The sequence below is a fragment of the Nanorana parkeri genome, unplaced genomic scaffold, assembly GCF_000935625.1.
Source record: "Nanorana parkeri isolate BGI_ZX_2015 unplaced genomic scaffold, ASM93562v1 scaffold558, whole genome shotgun sequence".
Taxonomy (NCBI): domain Eukaryota; kingdom Metazoa; phylum Chordata; class Amphibia; order Anura; family Dicroglossidae; genus Nanorana; species Nanorana parkeri.
This window is the reverse complement of record NW_017306826.1, coordinates 916,451-938,333: the sequence shown is the minus strand read 5'-3', so window position 1 is coordinate 938,333 and position 21,883 is coordinate 916,451. Positions and strand designations below refer to the sequence as shown.

General features: G+C 36.9%; 1 protein-coding gene across 1 annotated transcript in view; it reads right to left on the bottom strand.

Annotated features, from left to right (window-relative positions):
- The window catches only part of SLC1A1 (solute carrier family 1 member 1), a 48,827-nt gene that overhangs the window by 820 nt on the left and 26,124 nt on the right, over positions 1-21,883 (bottom strand). The window contains exons 4-12 of the mRNA XM_018562055.1: positions 20,689-20,781; positions 19,606-19,720; positions 15,664-15,706; positions 14,809-14,910; positions 13,523-13,707; positions 11,764-11,871; positions 10,556-10,678; positions 8,953-9,147; positions 7,357-7,491 (exon numbers count right to left, since the gene is read on the bottom strand). Of these exons, the coding sequence (XP_018417557.1) occupies positions 7,357-7,491; positions 8,953-9,147; positions 10,556-10,678; positions 11,764-11,871; positions 13,523-13,707; positions 14,809-14,910; positions 15,664-15,706; positions 19,606-19,720; positions 20,689-20,781 (1,099 nt within the window). The remainder of the gene's footprint in view (positions 1-7,356; positions 7,492-8,952; positions 9,148-10,555; positions 10,679-11,763; positions 11,872-13,522; positions 13,708-14,808; positions 14,911-15,663; positions 15,707-19,605; positions 19,721-20,688; positions 20,782-21,883) is intronic.

Genomic DNA, 21,883 nt, shown 5'->3' with positions numbered 1-21,883 from the left:
TATATATTGTTTTAAATCTGCCAAAAAAACCTCAATGCAATAGTGTGGAGTCATTCTATACACAATTACAGTATGGAATGCCCCCAGTAATATCACTTCCTCCTTCTGTTATTGGCTGGCTGCTTTTCCCAGAAGTCTGCACTAAGATACAAGTACAATTTTTGACATCCCCTGGAATAGGAATTTCATTTTTGGTGACAAGGTGGGATGCTCCCTAAGAGATAATGACTGGTTAATTACTACTAAAGGGATGCCGACATTGCACCTTTGCCTCTTACAACTCAGGAAGCCTACCAGCTGATTAAAATGAACCCAGACCCCCCCATTCAGGAATCTGTTTGGAAAGGACATGCTGCAACAAACAGCTTTTTCTTCAGAACACAAACAGGTAGGAAAGTGCAACAAAGTTTCTTAAAATCTATGCAATATACAAGGATCACCCAGAGATGATTGATTTTTTTTTTCGACAAAAGTGAAATTACTTTTTAAATACGTACACTGTACGTCGTCAGTCACGAAGGGGTTAAAAAAACAAAAAACATTACACTTTATCTGAAAGTTAGGTAGGGTTTTGTGCAAATATTTGTATGTTGTGAATCTTCATGTTGATGTTATAACATTATGATGTTATTGCAGTGCTATTAATGTGTTCATAGTATTATCTTATCTTTGATAATTGACTTTTAGCTTTATAATATTAGAGTAAGGTGTTAGGTTAACTTTACGGATTAGATAGGGAAGTAGCCAGTGGTTACATTTAGGCAGTAGGCTAAGGTTTAAATGGATGTAAGCCCAAAATCTAAGAAAACTGAATACAGTGAGGCAAGACACAAATCATACTGAAAAACAGATTAAAAAGGGGTTATTTACACTTTAACTTTAGGAGTATGTTCAGGGTAAGGATTGGGATAAAGGACAAGTGCACTGAGTTAGACACTAACCTCCATTGTGCCACTACCACTTTGTTACTATTGTGAGTTACTATTGTAACTGACAACGAGACGTTAATATGCATTTCGTAAACTTTGTGTTTAAAGGGCCATTAAGCTAGCTAAACATAATAATAGCTAAGACGTTTTTTTAAATAACCATTTGTTAATGGACATCAATGTAAAAATATAAAGAATAATAAATGGCAAAGTTAAAAAAAAAAGAAATCAGACAATACTACAACTGCAAGAAAAGATAGGGGTAAAGGAGAAAAACACTGCTCAAGTTTTGTACTGCTGTAGTTGCTGTGATTAAATCTGTAATTTAAAGAGAACCTGTTACTTTGTCCATTCAGTAATGTCTTCATTTAATTACACACCAACTGTTCATGTAAAGCCTCCAGGTCTACATATTGCATTTTATTTTTAGCTTTAGACAGCTTTAGAACATTAGAGCAACTACAGTTTAAATGGAGAGGCCATTTTTAATAACATTAAATTACAAAATTGCTTGTGTGACAATTATTTATATCATATATTAATTTTATTAAACATTTTTATTGTGGAGTTACCCTTTAAGACAAAATGGTTTGAGAAATGTATTTTATTTTTTTTTAAATTACAGAAAGGCATTTCACCGAAAGCTAGTCAGGGTTACTGTTTTACTGCAAAATAATTTGTATTTCAGTCCTAAAACAGATTTCCGATGGGTGACACCACATTTAGTTAGTGTCCTCTCTCCACTGCTAGCTTTCTGCTTTCTTCTCCTATCAGCATGATCCTTGTCAACATATTTGCATGCAGCATGCCTAATTGGCCCCCAGTCCAGCCTCTCCCAGTCTGACTACTAAATTACGGGTGACTGGAAGAGACTATATACTAGTTATACAGAAAAAAAACATGTAATTAATTATTAATGAATACAGAGTTGCATAAATTATATATCGTTATATATGCCTGGTGTTCAGCTTTAAGTACCTTAACTATTAACAAAACAGTTCAGATACTAAAAGCTGCCATGTTGGCTTACGATCTCAATACAAATTAGTAGACTAAATGGGAGATTGTAGTCCATCACAGGAGCGAGCTAGGAGCGGTGGCTACTTTACAACACACACCGGAAACATGGGGAACAAAAGTAGCCACCCTCCAGAAGGAAGGACAGTGTCAGCACCAATTCAGAGATTATTTGAGGCTCTACAGCCGAGTGATACACAAATAGAGCTACAGTTTTGGTAATAGTTAAGGTACTTGAATGCATTTTTTAGATTTAACTCCTGAGTTTAGTGTCACTTTAAGGCTAGACTGCAGAGTTCAGATGCATCTAGTTTGCGTGTGGTCAGAATCAATGGCCCTGGATGAAAACTGTCTGCATTCAGGGCTGGTCAGAGTATCTAATCCTATGTAACTGCTTGAATGAGAGGTTAAATATGACCAGCTGCAGTGTTAGCCATTGATTTGTACAGTGTACAAATCTGACCAGACCTCTGCTGGCTGCAGCTGTTTGCACACAGGGCATGCATGGAGGTAGTTTCTCAACTCTCAAGAATCACAGATTCTCGCTTGTGGTCTGATATGACCCTAAATGTGTTAACATTTTCAAGCACAGTCTAGGTTAATACATTCCTTGTAGTGTCTTCTTTACTTATTGGGTTATTGGGTTCCTGAACTTTCTTTTTATCTTTTTCTACTACATAATACTGCAATTACAACATGTAATAAGCTGGGTTATAAACCACATGGCAATACACCATGTGTAAACCAAAGTTCAAGTATGTATGATCTAGCTAATCACAAGGGATTACTGTATCTGTTATGGCCATCATCCTTTTAAGTAGCATAAAAGATGAATTACTTTATATTTATAAGTGAGGTAGACAGGCCTTCTTTGCTGCAATAATGGCATTTTATCAACATTGCAAAATTAGAAAGAAAGATGCAGAAAAGAGCTCATAAATAACTAATGATGGGAATTGTTTGTTAAAGCTTGTCCATTAAAAAACATTGCACTCATGTACATAACCCAGCAAGTCCTTACTGAACAAGAGGCAGAAGACACATGCAAGAATTAGGGGAAATAGCGAGATCCTCTTTGCATTGGAATAAGGAAAAGTAATGGATTTTATTTTAAAAGTTAATTTTTAAAAGTTCACATTTCACTTCAGATCTATGGTTGGGAGTGACTGGCCTTTCATGCTTCATAAATCCTATAATATGGTGTGGTAGCTGTCTGGGTGGGAGGATGAGACCTTGCTCATTTATGGCCTTTGGCATACAAAAGCCCCAAAGACATGGACATTATAGATAAGATAATACCGCCCATTTAATCATCAATCTTTCTAGAACAGACATGTAAAACCTAGTTTATGATGATGGCTACTTATTAAAACCACTCAGCTGTTACATTATATCAGACAAGTCTATATCAGAAAAGCTCTGTAGTTTGATTGTGGTTCTGCTTTCCTCCTCGCTATTTGGCAAGGCTGTAGGCATGCAAACCTGGTCAGATGAGTTAATTTTCTATCTGATCCACTATCTACAGTGTCATTATAAGTTTCTTAGAACACATGCGTCTGTGATCAAAAACAAATCATTTTATTTATGAGCGTTCCTGATTTGAAAACACTTCAGCTGTCCATACAATGGTAGATTTCCAAATGAACTTTCATACGGAAATTCTCGTCAGCATATTCAATAATACCATCAGTGACTTGACGAATATCATTCAAAATTTCGTTTGATTTTAACATTTGTTTTTGGAATGAATGGTGTTTCACCAATGAAAACCACATTCACTGTTACAATGTCATTTGAGACAAATTTTCCATCCTGCTCCTTTGACCTTTTTTTTTTTTTTTAAATTGATTGTCGATTTAACCTCATTAACTATTAGAAAAATTAACATTACAGGAATCATTATTTTTCTAATGAAATTCTACTGTTGTACAGCCAGCTTTCTACACATATGTAGTTTGTAATTATATTTATAGCAGGCAGACGTAATTACACATTGTACATGCATAGTGATTGTGCTTTTCTATTCCTACTCTAACTGCAAGTATATCAGTCTGCTCAGACTGAGTAACAGTGGAGTCTCTGTGTGGCTTATTTATTTAATCTCAGAAGTCGTTTAATACACTGTCAGAGATCCAGAATAATCTGCAAATCTGTATGTTACATAAATCTAGCCTTTATTTTCTTGTGAAAATCTTGCCTAGGGCAGCACAAAAGTTAAATACACCGCTGGTTTGAGCTGGCTCTACAGATCGGGAAGTGAGCGAATGCCTATCTTTCGTGCTCGCTCACTTTCCGATCATCGCTCTGCAGAGAGCGGTGACTGTTTGACACCGCTTCCCGCAGGGAAGAGCAGCAATGTCGGGATCCGTCCCGGCTGCTGGGCTCTCAGTGTATAGTGAACAATAGCTCGCTATATACTGAGCTTTGGGTCACGGGAGGACGCTAGTATATGTCCTCCCGTGATCCTTAAGAGAACTATGGGATAAAAAGGTTACCCCATAGCTCTCTTTTAAGTCATCTGTTTCTATGAGTCATTCTAAAGTAATAAGTGACAGTCACAAAATTGCAATTAGGCAAGATTTTCTTGTAACTAGTATAGTGTTTAGTGACATAAAAGGTGAAGGTGCAAGCAATGTTGCTTGGCTTGAACTGCCTGTCCACTAACATGGAGGAAGAACACCAGAACAAGGATTGGCTGCAGTAAATTAAACAATCCTATGTTGTATTCTACAAATTGTGAAAATGTTATCTTTTGATTGTCAAGAGGTTCAAGACTTAAATCTACAGGTAAAGCAGAACCCCGTTTCAAATATGTTAGGCTCATTTCCAGCTAGAAATGTTTCATAAAATTTGCGAATAAACCTTAGTTAATGCAACTTATAAAAAAACTGAGCTGAGAGTGTTTTAAATTATGGCACTATACAAGTTTGGAGTGGGCATGGTCACAGACAGATATCTTTCAAAAATAATATCTGTCTGATTCGAAATCTGTTTTGTTAAGAATGTTGTTGTGGATACAGCACCAGGGACATGCCTTCCATTAAATTGTCCTGCTGACTGCTGCTTAGCGTACCAGTCTTCCCTCCAGTGATGTCAGATTCTCCACACAGCAGTGATTAACTGGAGTTGCGGGGGTTAAGATCAGCTGCTGTGACCATGAACCATTGGTGCTGCTAACCTATTTATTTATTTCCCAAAAAGCAAAGCGCTCAGTGAATAAGGAAGGGGCTGTTGAATGACAGGATTGGCTTCTTTCAATCACAGAGCGGGGGGAAAATCCAGAAGTTTGTGCAGCCGTGGGGCTTAAGAGATGCCCTGCTGAAACAGGGAAGGTACGTAGCTTCTATTGATATCAGCTAAATGTTAATTTCTAATTATATCTGTGATACATTTGATCATTCTCCTTTACGCACTCTAGCTCTTGAAACACTGATAAAGTCTACATACTGTAACTAATGTCAAACATATGATTTCCCCTATGTACCACTGCTCATCATCCTCAGCAACATTTGCTTTCTTCTTGCATTTGCTTGCATTCTTTAGGGAATCATGCTGTGTATGCTTCTGCTACCATCATATTCTGTATGGCTGAGTGCTAATTGTTTTAGTGGGTTATACAAGAACTTTGATAAGGAGAAGTTAAATCCAGTCAGTCCTTGATGAGTCTGCTACCATCATATTCTGTATGGCTGAGTGATAATTGTTTTAGTGGGTTATACAAGAACTTTGATAAGGAGAAGTTAAATGCAGTCAATCCTTGATGAGTCTGATCCAGTGAGTTGTACAGCTTTAAAATATTTTAGAGCCTGGGTTTAAGAGCTTTGGAGGTGTGAAAACTGGAACTAAGTGAAAAAGTCGCAATATGTCTGTGAAGGTTCTCATTCATCCAGGTCATGGTATATCTGTAAAAAATAAGTCAAGGCAACTGGACTTGCTGTATTTTTCGTGAAGATGTTTCACTGGCCATCCCACCAGCTTTCTCAATTCAGAATTGAGAAAGCTGGTGGGATGACCAGTGAAACGTCTTCAAGAAAAATACAGCAAGTCCAGTTGCCTTGACTTATATTTTACAGATATAAGTGAAAAAGGCCTACCAAGCTGATCATCTAGACCCGGGTATGGTGATTGAGCTGGTGACAGTTGGAATATATTCAGGAACATACAAAGGCTGCATATCCTGGAATCTAGTACAGAGAAAATGCAGGAACCTCTGTTTTGGGATTGCACGTTCTGGATGGATGTGAGTAGGCTGAGGACATTTGGAGTTACCCCAGAGTCCTGTATTGTCAGATTTTGCCAGAAGTTTAATAAAAACTTTGCAACTATTTTTTTTTTTTTAATACAAAATATTTATATCTCTCTACAGTGTGCAATAAAGAAATGAAATAAGTTTCAAATGTCTGGCTTTCTATTTTGTTACTACGTCAAGCTGACAACGTATCCTCTATTGGCAGACTTAGAAAATGTGACTAGAACTTGGAATTTACAATGTTGGGAGCAAGATAGATATACGAATTTTGAAGCTGTATGGGAGCCATGGCTGACCAATCAAGGGATTGTAAATCCTTCTGGCATACCCCCTAACCCTACAGGTTAATCTCTGTATTAGATACCTAGACCTGATGGAGTCTACAATTTTTTCTTTTTCTTTTTTGCGTTTCCTTGTTCTTTTTCTTCCGCCCCCCCCCCTTTTTTGTATTTTTATTTTATTTTATTTTTTATCTATTTAATTAAAGTGTTTTCCTATTCTTTTGTTAAATTAACATGCGAAGGCATAGAGAGAAGAATCAGTATATTGATTAGCCAGAGGAAATGGAACAAAACTGTTAGCCCCCAGAGATACAGTAGATTGTTATTAAGGCATAATAAGACATATTACAGTATAAAATCAACGGGGGCTACTGAAGAGGGAATAATAATGATAATAATGTTAATAATGTTAACAATGTTGATATTGAAATTTACTGGATGACTTGTTGTGCTATACATGTTGTTTTTCCCTTCGCAAAAAAAATGTTCACTTATAGCAATGGAAAACTAATAAAAAACATTGAAACACAATGTTGGGAGTCTAGGTAACAATTATGTTAATAAAAAATAAATAAATACTGTATATATGAAGAGACTTCAACATTCTATTATTACATTCTTTTTCTATGACTGTATCTCTCTAGTGGGCCACATTCCAACACAAGAAGGATGCCATAGCAGCAGTCTCTTGAGGATTGGTTATGAAGATGCTGTGATGGCAAGGTCAGGCTAATATAAACTACAGGTCTGCTTTAAAAATACAGATTGCATAACATGTATATTGGATATAATATAGTTGTAGATAGAACCGATTCATAACACACAATTCCCATCTACCATATGATATGAAAACATGATCTATCACACTAGAACTACTTACAAAAGCCAGTCAACAGCTATTATAAGAGTGACATCCTCAGCTGGAAGACCCACGGCGCTCAGAACGATCACCATGGTAACCAGGCCCGCCTGGGGAACTCCTGCAGCTCCCACACTGGCTGCTGTTGCCGTTACACTGTAAAGTATGAGACAAGAGTTATTTAATAAAGGATACAAGCCCATATATCCTGGCACATGCTCCTGTTTTTTTTGCATTACATTTTCTTGTACTCTTTTTAGATCAACACGAACCCTTTAATAAATTGCTTTACTTGAAATAATGCAAACACAGCAGGTAACAGACAGAAGTATATCATTAATAGTAGGATTTAATATAACCTTTCAATCTACAGCTGTAGTTCAATGCAATATTCATAGCTGTCTGTGTGTTTAATACATTGTCATTATTCAATGTTTACTTTAAGAACTAGTGATCAAGACAAATATGAGTTGATTAGTTTTGTAGGTGCTAACAAAGGTTAATAACATATAAATATATGCAAAAAAGAGAACATGCCTGCTGAAGTAGAATAAATCACATCCATAGCTGAACAGGCAACTGCTCGAGTCCTATCATTACTTAGCAATGGGTCTAGTATTGTCTGCACGCATTAATAACATATTACATGTATGTAGAGTTCAGTTACCTCTATAAAAGTGCAATGGAAGCAATTAGCATGATTAGTTGTATGTAAGTTTTATAATTCCCCTAATGTCGGTAGTGCAATTAATGAAAACTAAAAAAAGTCAGGGGCGTTCCAACAGTTTTGCTACGTGGAATCTTCTTACAGCTCCTATTCTTAAATTGTAGTAGTATATTTTAAAATATGGTCCACTGCCCACACCTCTTCGCCCATCCATTACATTATTTAGTAACAAACCTCAAATGCATGCTCAAACTACTTTAAACTTCCCTGTGCAGGCCTTAGTGCATGCACAGCTTGACCACAGAGGTACTGGCAAGCTGAGCTATGAGAACCCTGTCATGCCTTCCACATGCTGAAGAGGGTCAATCTTCATCTTTAGTCATTACTGTCATTACACGTGTGATGAGGAGGGTGATGAGGTTGCATTATGGGTCATTTCACAAAGGAAAATCCTTACAGAGAAAAATAAAATAATAAAAATACTAGGTGTCCTCCTTCAATATTTTCTGGGCTGCTGACCCAGAACATGCAAGAAAATGAGAAAGTCAAGAGTAAAGTCAGCATTCTTGATCTGAATACTGTCCAAGGTCAGTGCCTTCAGTCAGTACTGTCATTACACATGTGATAAAAAGGGTGAGGAGGTTGGATTACGAGTCATTTTGCAAAGGAAACCTGTACCAAGAAAAATAAAATAATAAAAATACTAGTTGTCCTGCTTCAATATTTTCTGAGTCACTGACCCATAACATGTGCACAAATTAGAAAGTCAAGAATATAGTCAGCATTAATGATTTGAATTTTTGTGCAAGGTCAGTGCCTCAGAAAGCATTAACGCTATAGTATTGGCCTAATGGGCAGGCAGCTAACTTTTCAGGTTTCAATCACCATGATGGGAAGTCTTGCACTGCTATGTGTAGCATTCTATTAAATCCCACAGTAAGTGTACTCACCTTATTGTGACTATCTGACCCACATCTAAATTCATGTCATTTAACTGTGCAATGAAGACTGCAGCCACTGCCTCATACAGAGCTGTGCCATCCATGTTGATTGTGGCCCCTACTGGTAAAACAAATCTTGTGATCCTCTTGTCCACTTTGTTCTTCTCTTCAGCACAGCGGAAAGTTACAGGTAAAGTTGCTGAGCTGCCAACCAAAAACAGAATTATATCAATAGGGTATGCCAAAGTTTCCATAATTTGTCTCTTAGCTATAACTAAGGTAGTTAAAATAAAGGTAGTCATTTAACTAAGGTAGAAGTTTAGTCATACAATAAAATTGGAAGACACATGATTGTCAGATTGTAATCTTAAACTGGCCATACATGGCACACATTTTGGGAGATTACTCCTCAATTGCCTGAAAATCATGCAGTGGGTGGTCTTGGCAGCAAGATCTGGCTTAACAAACTTCGATTACAAAATTGAAGGAGCCGGGGCGAAACAGATGCAGTAATTGTTCCGGTATCCAGGCTGCCTGAATAAAATAGTCTGTAATGGAGATTTCCACATTCACATTGTTCAGTGTGGATGGAATAATCAAGCGTTTTTTCTCAGCGAGAAACATGTTTTCCCTTAACAGGAAAGAACTACAGGTGTATGTCCAGCTTTACACTACCAATTTGTAATTATTTGCTTTCTGATTTTTGACATACAAACTTTCGGATTCCTTCTGCCATGATTCATCTTATGTAGTTGTTGAATTATCATGCAAACCCTCCATGGCTACTTATCTTCATGTATCTGTTTGTTGTTCAGATCAGTGTTCTCAAAATGTATTAATATGGGGTAATCATTTGTCATTTCTAATTACAATCTGTAATCCTTTTGTTCACAGTACAAATCAGGATCGTTGCAGACCATCTTTCCACTCTGTGAGAGCTACTGTATATCTAACCTTCTGTTACTGGCCCTCTAAACTCATATAATCTATGTTTTTTTTTATCCCTTAGCTTCTCTGCAGATTCCTTTCTTTACAAAGCACAGCCACTCTCCACCATGGCCAGTGTCTAATCAAGACATCACAGTTTACAGAATAGTAGCAGCTAGAGCCCATGAAGACAGACACTTCCAGTTCATGGTTAAATAATTCTATAGTCTTAGCTGTTACTAGAATAAAGGTATAGTTTCCCATGTTTATATACATATAGTCTCATATATGAAACTGATGGGACTCTCAGCCTTGACTTTCCATACAAAAGGCTGCTGTAGATTCTAAACCAGGACCTCTCCATACAAAGTGCTGCTGTATATTCTGAACGGGGATTTACTGATGTCCCATATCAGCAAAAAAGTTACACCAATGTTTGAAGAGCATGACGGCCCTCTTTTTCAAGGTGACGGACAGAGAGACAGAGGTTCTAACCGCTCCATAATCTATATAAAAATGTAACAGTTTTGGCTTAAGTTTCACTTGAAACCGTTCTGACAGTTTTAAAAATCAAAGCAAAACACCTGTGTAACACAAGCATGTGTTTATATTTGCAGCATACTGTATTTCTTTTAACTTTTAAATGTTAAATTTATGGAACAGTAAAAACGAGATTAATAATTACCTAGATGATATCATGAGTGCTGTCAGCAGTGCCTGAGCCATGCCCATTGCAAATTTGAAAGGATTCTTTCGGACTATCACAAGATATATGAGTGGCAAAATAATGATAGAATGGATGGCAAGTCTGGAAAAGAGATCCACTTGTTAATAAAGAGAATGTTCCAATATATTATGTAGGAGATATTCTAACAGAAATGTTATGAGTATTCTATACAGGGGAGCATAAGCTTTATACTGATACTAACATTTCTTTTAAATGTAATAATATTTTTCTATATCAGCATATTCTCCTTTTTTTCATTTTTTTATCCATAACACTAAACAAATAAGAAGAAGAAAAGAGCACTGGACTGATGTACACTTTGAGCGAATCTCTATGCAAAACATTTTTTTATTAGAGTGATCTAGGGTGGTCTATTCTGTGTCCCCATCTGTCACACTGTCTATTTGTACTGGTGACGGATATTAGGGAGAAGGAAAGTGATTGTCCCAAGAACAAGAGATAAAAGGAAATCTTCCAAATGTCTAAAAGGGGAATTCCTCTCATTTTGGAGATTTTCTCTAACTTTCTGACACTTCTCTGGGACAGGAAGTGAAGGGAAATATTCCTTATAGGACACAGAGCAAAACATAATTTTGCCAATATATTCACTTTAAAGTGTATGTATTTTTGTTTAGCTTTGAATACAATAGCAATGGGATGTAATTTTGTTGTCTATGTCGTGTCATGAGGATTTCCCTTTACCTCCTGTCCCAGAGATGCAGCAAGAGGTGAGAGGAGCTGTATCCAAAGTGAAGGAAAATACCCCTTTAGACCCGTTTATTCCTAGAAATTGTTTACCCGTTGGAAGATTCTGTTCCTGTGACAACGCAAACATTTTGGATTTCTCCTCACTTTCGATATTAGATCACCAGGGCAAATAGTGAGGAAAAATCTACCTATTGGGGATATAGACTGAGTCAGAGGATCCAACCCTTTTTCACATTTTATCCAAAACTTAAAAATAGGTTTTGGATTTCTATATACACAATACTATATACACAATACCCTATTGGTTTATGTCACAAAACTAAATCAAATGTTTTGGAGAGAACATGTCACCACATTCCAGCAACTACCAGTCCAGGCCTAATAACATATATTAAAATCACAAGTGTTTTATCATACTTATCAGTTAATCACAGAACAGAACATGTTTTCACACATACCCGCTGATTACAGTTGCCATGTAAAGTCCTAGTTTGCGGAATATTTCCCAGTCGTTAACTTCAATGATCTTCCCCGCAATTAAAAACAAGATACCAATGGGCATGTACCTAGCATGTGTTAAATATTAGCATTAATTATTTGACTTTTAAGCAGCAAAGATAACTACAGATATGACACTGATAATGAAGTATGACTACAGAGTTTACTGTATAAACGATGTTTGCACCTAGGGCTACCTTTAGAAATTATTATACAGGATTTATTATTATACAGGATTTATATAGCGCCAACAGATCCATAGATTACAATACAGTATAAGGAAGACATTACAATCACAATACAATTCAAGACAAGATGGTAAGGAGGACCGTGCCCGTGAGGGCTTACAATCTAAAAATAATTTTAACAGAATAATTTTAACAGATGGTACCTAAGCAATGGTCATGTGGAGACTCCCACAGTAGACCCCTTCAACTCCTAGGTCACACACTATTATTGGGACAGTTATGTAACTCACAGATGAAAAAAAACAGTGCTTCACTTTATCATAACTAGTTAGTGCGAGACAGTCAATGCAATTTCCATTAGAGTGTTCTTTGATAAGAAAGTATCATGAGGATTGATTAACAGTTCATGGAACTTGGATCAATTGACGTTCATTATTTACCAACCGATCTATAATCTCTACTTAGGCCTTAGTTTAGGTCTAAACAGATCTAGAAGCAAGATCTAGCCACTTCAGGATTACCAGCTGTTTATGCCATTTGGACATGAACATTTTTTACATTTCTGCTTTGTGCCTATTTGACAATAATTTTGTCATTACATGTGATACTAAAGTAATTCCTCTATTGTATCACTTTGACTGTTGCAGTGATCTTTCAAAAAGGAGCCATTTCTACTGAAAGTAGAAATTAAGCCAATTTTTTTTAAGGATTAGGGCCTATGTTGGGTATTTTCCAAAGTGGCCCCTGTCACCAAGGCAAAAAATTATGGGAAATCCTAAATATTCTGTGAGTCACCAGAGCTGGAATATATAATCTTCCAGTGGGAACATGCTGGTGACAGCTGTCAAAGCTGGGATTTCTTCTCACATTGTGGAGTGTTCTTCTCACTTTTGAGACAGGAAAGCAAAGAAGTGCACAACAACAGAGAAGCAGACTATAACAACCTATAATGAATGGAAAATCAGCTCACCAAGAAGTAGATTCTAAACCAGGATTTAACGATGTCCCATATCAGCAAGAAAATTACACCAATGTTTGGAGAGCATGGTGGCCCTCTTTTTCAAGGAGATGGACAGAGAGAAAGAGCTATAGGAACCTGACAGAGGTCCTAACCCCTCCATCATTTATAAAAATATTAAACAGTTTTGGTTGAAATTTCACTTGAAACCATTCTGACAGTTTTAAAAATTAAAGCAAAATACCTGGTGGCCTTTCCTTTTCAGACTGCTGTCACAAAGCGTATATTAGGTTCACTTATTGCAATACAATTATTTGTTGTACTGAAGTGAATTGCTAAGAAGTCTACCATGACACTTGAAATGGAGAAGGGGGGTAGGCCAGAAAAGGGGCACTGCAACAAGCAAAATCGCATTTTGTGTTTTAATATTGACTCCAATTGGCCTGAAACAAGAGTACTTCCCCCAAACATTTTACATGCATATTTATGGTATACACCTTTCTGCTCTGCATTGTGAATAGATTCCTTAGGTCCCACCTGTTTCTGCTGATCTTGAATAAAATATTTACTTACCACATGATTATCTGAACTATATGCATTGTTGCATCATTCAATGCATTGAAAAAGTCCACCAAAATTTGACCTCTTTCTCCCATTTTTCCAATGACAATTCCAAATACGAGGCAGAAGACAATGAGACCCAAGACATTCACTCCATCGCTGTAGACGCCAACAAGCTTGTATTCCTTTGTTTCATTCTGTGGAGAGTTTTAAATTACACACACATTCATTTCATGTATTTAATTTTAAAAACAGGTATAATTCACTAAAGGTCATTTACTGAATCGCTAATTATTTTTTACAGGCATTATTGTCTTGCAAATAGTTTAATGCAAGTGCACATATAAACAAATGGTACCACAATTTAATATTTAAAGTGTAACATAATCCAAGAACAAAAATTTAATATGTTACTGTATTTTTACCTGGTGACTCTGCCAGTAACACTTCCTGTCTTAGGGTGACAACGGTCACTTAATGTAATGTACTTTATGTATGGAGAAGCAGCGTTGACACTCTAGGACAGGAGGGTATTACTACAGAACACCTCACCCTCTCATTTCCATTCATAGGGGGTGTTCTGTTGTCCTCAGAGATGAACTGGGTAGGACTGACAACAATGCTTAGAATTTCAATGCAGCAGAGGCAATGCGTTGTGAGCTCAAACAGGAAATTGTAAGCTCATTGCACAGATGTACTTAATAGGATTTTGTTTTATTATACCCATACATACACCTTAGAGGAATACCAGCTAATCATTTAAAGTGCAACTGAATCCAACATTTTTTTTTGTATTGGATAGAGTGGAGAGGGATTAGGACTCTCTATTTGTTCTGAAAGTGAAAGCAAATCACAAATTTTGGATAGTCACCAATACAGGAGTAGATGGTAAATCTTCAAATGGGGACACTGTGTCTGGTGACCCTGCTGACCCCCAGGGATTTTGCCCATTTTGGAGGGATTTACTCTTACCTATTGTTGTGGGTATTGGACAGGAAAATCTCCCCTTTGTAAAAAAAAAAAAAGCTGACGAAGGTTTAAACCCCTCTCTTACTTCTATCAAAAACGAAATATGTTTTGGCTTCAGTTCTACTTTAATGATAAGTAGGGCTGATGTCAGGTTTGAACCAATTCTACTTTGAACCTCAGCTCCTCCGAATCTGGAAGGGAGAAGGGTCCACCCACCCAATCAGCTGCAGGCAGGGATGTTCCCTGCCCCCACAGCTGCACATAAACGAAGGGTTGGGATGCTTCTGGTGACACCATGAAACCAACAATAATTTAGATCGGCACATCACCTTCTCTTCTGTTGTAAAGAGGTCTAGAGTTGTATTCTTGTCGTTCGTACTGTTCTTGTCAGGATCTTTTGTTGGTTTCAACTCTTCTCTCTTGGTCTTGTACTGTAATACAAATGTTATTTTCAAATTGCTATTATTGCTATTATGCCTTATGACTGAATCATTTTTAAATTGAACTATAAAACTGTACTATAACATAACAACATCCAGCTGCAAGTATTTTTCATTGCGCAAGAACTTCTTACCATTTTTTGTTGGTGTTTCCCTTACACCATCCATACATTGCCTTTTTCAAAATAATACATCTGATCCACTAGTCATTTATGTGTGTGTTGTAAAGTAGCCACCGCTAGTAAAAGCTTGCTCCCACGATGGACTACAATCTCACATTTAGTTTACTAATTTGTATTGAGATTGTAGTCCATCACAGGAGTGTGCATGGAGTAGTGACTACTTTACAACATACACAGGGACCATGGGGAACAAAAGTAGCCCCCTCCAGACGGAAGGACAGTGTCAGCACCAATTCAGAGATGATTTGATGAACTACAACTTAGTGATACACAAATAAGATATATTTTTGTTAATAGTTAAGGTACTTAAATGCATTTTTTTTTACTCCTGAGTTTAGTGTCACTTTAAGCTCAGCTTTATGCCCTCAAATTAAAGGCGCAGAATAAATCAGGTCAAGTAGCCAGTAGACCTTTACAATTCAGGCCAAACCCATTGCTACTCCATAGGCTCTTTTAAATGATACATTTGTATGTTACAGTGCCCATAAAATCCATAAAATAAAAGCTGATAGCTGATAACCACACTCATAGAAAAATCATTGGAAGAAAGCAGTGGTTTTACCTGCTGGAAGCATGCCTGGACCAGGTTTTCTGGGAACATATTCCTAGAAGACAAGTAATTGATTAAGGCAGGAAAGGCATTCACTTTTCAACTCAACATAATGAATATCATTTGGGCAAAGAGCCTGTTCTCTACAGCTGCCCCCAACCAAAATGGATAGGCACACAGAAGCAGTTACACAGGGGTTAAGCTGGCCATACAGTTCTAGATTTCTGTACCAATGTTCATATGAAAGATTTATTTGATAATACCATTAGAGACTTGACATTTGTTGTCCGAAATCTACTTGGTTTTAACATTCGATTTTGTATTCCAAGAAAAAATTTCCATCTTGCTCCTTCAATTTTTTTTTGTCACTGTGGTAAAAAATGATTGTCAATTTGATCTCATTAGCTATTAGAAAATTAAACAAATGTTCTGAAAATTAATTAATTTAAACAAAATGTTACTGGTTTATGGCCAGTGTTATTATTAAACCTCATCTAGCGGAACAAAACTCAATGATTAGGCTTGAGGGCTGTGACATAACATTAAAGCCCATTTCCACCTTTGTAAGTGATTAGCATTTATTGTGGTAATGTAGAGGTGTAGTGATGATGTATATGAGTGTACATTTTCATGACCCACATTGCAGGTGTGTTATTTTTTTTATGGACTTGATAGTGGGTCTGAGTCCTACAAATTTGAAATTCCCTCCACAGGAAACTCAATCTGACACTGGGGTTGGATTACTGTATTACTGATCAACTGTAAAGCAGCTGACCCCCTTCCTGTGACATAAGATCCCTGCACACCTGCTCTGCCTCTCCAGGTCTTCAGAGAGAGAGGTGAATCTCCACAGAGAAGTATGGACATGAGGGAAGAATAGCATTGTAAAAAATTTAGTTTTCAATTCCCTACATTGTAGTTCACACTGTACACAAGAGCCTGTAATTTACAGAGACTGCTTGCAGAGCACAAAGGTGGCCATTTTGAATGGAGCCATGAGGAGATGAAAAGGACAGCTAACAAAAAAGTAAGTTTATGTGTTCATATACAGCAACTCCATATGCCTGCTTCATATACACTTGGTGTTCATTGCTGGGATATTTAAAAAAAAAAATAGAACCGAAAAGGTGGATATTAACTTTAATTCCATTTAAGCTGCTAATAGGACAGAAAGTGATGCCAGAAATGCAGTTGCCACCAGTGCACACATATGGGGAAACCTGGATGATAGATGGTCATATCAGGAGATAAAGATAAAAAACTGCTCTTGAGCTATGTGAGTTCTTGATGTATTCCAGGTATCACCATTACAAAAGAAGCCAGCGGTTATATAATAAACTAAAACTTCAAACAAAAAGCAATGATGTGAACAAACAGAGCTGCACCTTTATATAATGCAAAATTACAAATGTTTACCACCTTGGAAAGATGGGAATTGTGCAATCATTGTTATTTCTGGAAGACTAGGACTTTCCATGGTTGCTTATAAAGGTAATTTATGGAGCATTACATAAACATTACACCCCTGAATGAGATTATGTACAGTATTATGCCACATAAGGAAGTTTTGACATCCAAATTGATGGGTAAGCTGACTGGATTATTGATGCTTACCGCATAATATTTCACATAATCCTATGATGACTGCCACCCATCCTTTTAGTTTTTGTTCAGGACTCATGAGATATTTACTTATCACAGTGTTCCCTGTTATTCATCAACAGCTAAGGTCATCAAGTTGAGTAATATATTTTGATGTTGCAGATAATCTTTAGCAAAATAGCTGAATCTTCATAGATAGTAAATGAGTATGATGGTTTATGGTGCTATGTGCCTTCTATTCCAGGTAAAAGCAATTTAAGATGGACATTGCCTACAACTACAATAACAAAATATTGTCTTCTTAAATTATTATAGTGCTATTATGTCACTTAATGCACTCACACTATTTACTTGTTTAATAATGATTATAAAAATATTTTTCAAAGCAAATAACAGCCAATTACAGCCAGAACTTTTTTATGTTTAGGTTGCATGGGGTAGACTGTCTGGTTTGCTGTGTATGACCTTGCTTGGGAGATCTACCCTTAGGGCCAATTTACACTTACTATGCATGTGAATGTGCGTTCACTAAATGCTCGAAAAAATGCATGTCACTCTTGCCACGTTTTGGGTGGCAAAGATGTGCAGTCAAAAAGTGTGTGATGTTCGCAGCTCAAACAGCTGCATGAGCTTCTTTGCCGCATTTGTTGTGCGTAGGGCAGCCTATTGAAATGAATAAGCTGCCCTATCGGATGTGCGACAAATGCGCAAAAAAGCTCTGCGCCTGAATTATTGAGCTATGACGAAGTCCTTTGCAGCTGAAAGGCATTAGCAGTTTTATGGTGTTCGCTATTTTTTGTACTTGAAATAAAGCCTTGGAACTCGAAGCTGCGTGCCACATTATCAAGTTTTTCATGTGCGTAGAGTGCAGCTTTAAATGATTGTCTACATTGGTGCGGGTCAAGGGATCTTAGATTTAGGATCTTGGGGCAGTTAAGTTCAGGCCGAGCTGCACAGTTAGTGGCTGTGCCTGAACTCTGAACCTTGCTTTAGCTTAGGTCATGTGACAAAGCGTCACGCATTTAGTCACATGTGACACATGGATTTTAGGAGGAATGGTAGACATTTCTAATCCTTCTGTACTTGTTATAATCTTTATTACAGTGGCTTGCTCATATTGCTTTTGGTGGCATTAGAATAAGGAAATCAGCTCAGGTAAGCATGACAGTGTATCAAACATATACACAAATGTTTATTTACATAGATAAGACTGGATCAATATAACATGTATCCATATTCTGTATTTGGTGCAGTTGAGCAACAGTAAGCAGGGCTGGTAACAAACATGAAGCAATCACGCCATGATTAGTAACTGACTGTATTGTTATAAATCAATGCAGAGCAGATAGAAAAGAAAAGTACACGTTATTCCAAAACAAATAATAAATAGCTTTCTTCAGTAAAAGAGCACATAAACAAAGACGACACAAAGCATGTTTGTTCTTTTCAGCTCACAATAGTGAAATCAAAGCATAACAGGATCTTATTGCTAAAACCTAAAGGATCTTTCTGCAGGCTGGGTTAAAAAAAAGGGATCATTTTAGGGGGCAGTCCACATATCAGTTTTTTGAAGAAGTTGTAGAGCTAAAAACCCCACTGGATTCTTATGGAACAAATACACCTACCCAATACATCGTAACAATGCCATCCCTCAGAGATAAAACGCTGAATTGAAATATCTAACATCTGCCAAAAATTAAAATACCAACTCTGAGTTGATTGACCTTTACTGTCAGAGATATTCAAGCTTGATAAAAAGTCTCTGTAACTGATATGGGTTTCTAAAGCCAACATTTTTTTTTTTTTTATAAAGTGGTAGTGGTGGGGGAAAAGGGGGAGGGGAGTTAGAACCCCTGTTCGGTTTATAATGTTGTTTGACCACTGGGAAGATTCACTCTATTTGCCTTGGTGACCTCTGGAAACACTGTTACCGGGACTGAAAGTAAGGGAAAATCCAAAATTTTGTGTTGTCACCAGAACAGAAATAATAGGAAAATCTTCCAATTGGGTCACTTTTGCTGGGGCAGATGCCAAAAGGGTATTTTCCTCAGTTTGGAGAAAGTTTCATTTACATTCTGTTGTGTAAACTGGACAGCAAGTATAGAGAAATCTCCCCAGAGCGGCAGATATGGGAAAAAATGACAGTTACAGTTTTAACCATTCCATGCTATATCAACAAAAAAAGTTGTGGCTTTATATACACTTTAAAGAAAATAATCCTTTCACTGTGCATGCGCTGCAATATATTAATAAAAATATAAAAAAGAATAAAAGAATACTTACTATTTCCTTCAAATTTAGAACAAAGAAAAACTGATATAAAAACAACTAATACATTTATTAGTAACTCACTTGATCAGATCGAGTAGTGCATCAACTGTAGTTACTTCTGGAGTACTTCCTGTTCTGTCAATATCATCAGCATTTTGAGACACCCCTGGTTTGATGCTCACCACCAGTACAATTCCTGTATAAATATGTATGTTGAATTTAACGGTGTAAGTATAAATGAAAAATAATCTTTTAGTGCATCAAATAAAAAAAATGATATCTATATCACTACACTAAAATTAAATTTAGTGCACAGAAACAGAATATATAACCCAATTTTTTGGTAAAATATAAAAGAAGGGGTCACGCCGGGTAAATAGATACCAAACATGTCAAGCCTTAAAATTGCATGCATCAGTGAAACTGCAAAAAACGCTTTTACCGCTCATCAGTTTAGTGTTAGCAGTGATTGATGGACCTAGAATTATTGCTTTCACTCCGACCCACGACGATATGTAACATGTGTGGCGCAATTTTTGTTTTTGCGCGTAGGCACATCCGAAGCGTGTGTGCGTTGTATGTGCGTGCACGTGGGCATTGGGGGACTTTAAAAACATTTTTTGGGCATTTTACATTTTTTTATGTTACTTTCATTTTTACAACTTTTTTTTTTACACTCAGCTTTATTGCTATTGCATAGGGAGCTAAAAAGCCTGCTATGTAATAGCAAATATATTGTGACAGGTCCAATTTATAGGAGACATCAGGGGTCTTTTAGACCCCTAATATCACCTAGGCACCCCAAAGAAGCTGATGAAGCAGAGATCTGCTTCACCAGCTTCTTCTTCTGGCTCTAGGAGCTGCAACATGTCACTGATTATGGCAGAGAAGACCTGACTTGCAATCTGTGTTACAATTAATCCCCAAAATGGTCCAGTAAGGTTGATGTCAGGGTTCTGTGCAGGCCATTTCAGTTTCTCCACACTAGTCTTATCTAACCAAGTCTTTATTGATCTGACTTTGTTCACAGGGGCACAATTCAAAGTGGGGGTAGGTTCTGTTATTAAAATTTGAAGTAAACCCATAATGTGAATTTATCCTTTAAAATGCAGATGTGGAAAAGATTATAAAAATGCCTCATATATAACAAATAAATATGGTTACCTAAAATGACTGCTATGACTGTGGTGCAGAAATAATACACAATAGCACGTAGACCAATTTTTCCAGATACGTTGGAGTCCAAAGCTGCAACACCTGTAAATGTAAACAAATGCTGATTTAATTAATTTACACCACCTTAAGATGTAAAGGTTTTCAGAACTATGAACACTTTCACTGTTAAACTCATTTTTCAATTTGTTCACATTTGTTTTCCATACATTTTTAATTTAAGCTTTTTAACTTTTTTGCTATTACAACAGTAAAGAAGCAGTGATAGGTACAGCTAATACAGACTGGGAACAAAGGGTGTCAGCCAGCCACTGTGATTGGTACACTGAAAATGTGAAACCGCAAGTGCTCATAGCTGAACATTTCCAGATTCACTCAATTCAGGAGAGATTGGTAAGTTAAAGTTTGAAGAGGATGATGCTATACTTTTCAGGGTGACAAAGTTCACAAGCTGATCACATCAAAGGAAAGGTAAAGCATTGCTAGGTACAGCTAATGAAGGTTGGGGACAGAGAGAGTCAGCTCAGCCAGCTTCTGTCATTGGAACACTGAAAAATTTGAACGCCGAAGTGCTTAATGTTTCCAGGCTTACTCACATTGGGAAAGATTGGTAAATGAAAGAGCTGATGCTATACCTTTCAAGGTAACAGGCTTTACATGCTGACCATATCAAAAGGAAGGGTAAAAGTTGAAAGCACAGTACAGATACAGCAACCATAACAAATATATGATACAATTTGCTGGGGGGATTAGAAGTTGGATTTAGCATTTGTTTGATTTGTACGTAGAAAAGGTAAAATACATTATAATAGTTAAAAAACGTCATTTGGAACACCAACTTCCTTATCTCTTTCTTTCTTTCTTCCCCTTATTTGATTACCCAGTGACATCTATTAAAAATGAAAGATCATAGTTCCTAAAAATGTCTATAGGGCAACAATTAAAGGGGAGGTCAGATTACATAAGGAAGTGAATAAAAGTCTGCCAGCATATTTTAGCAGAAAGCTTGTGCAGAAAGATATGTGTTAGAAATATAGAGCTCTTCAAACTCAAGGTTAGGTGTTTATTCACTACTGGATGAATTAATCGGTACTTTTCCATAGTAGAATAGCTGAGGATTCACTTCCTTGTTGTGGTAAGGCAAATACACTACAAGTTTTCATTTATTGCTTTGTGACCTTTCATG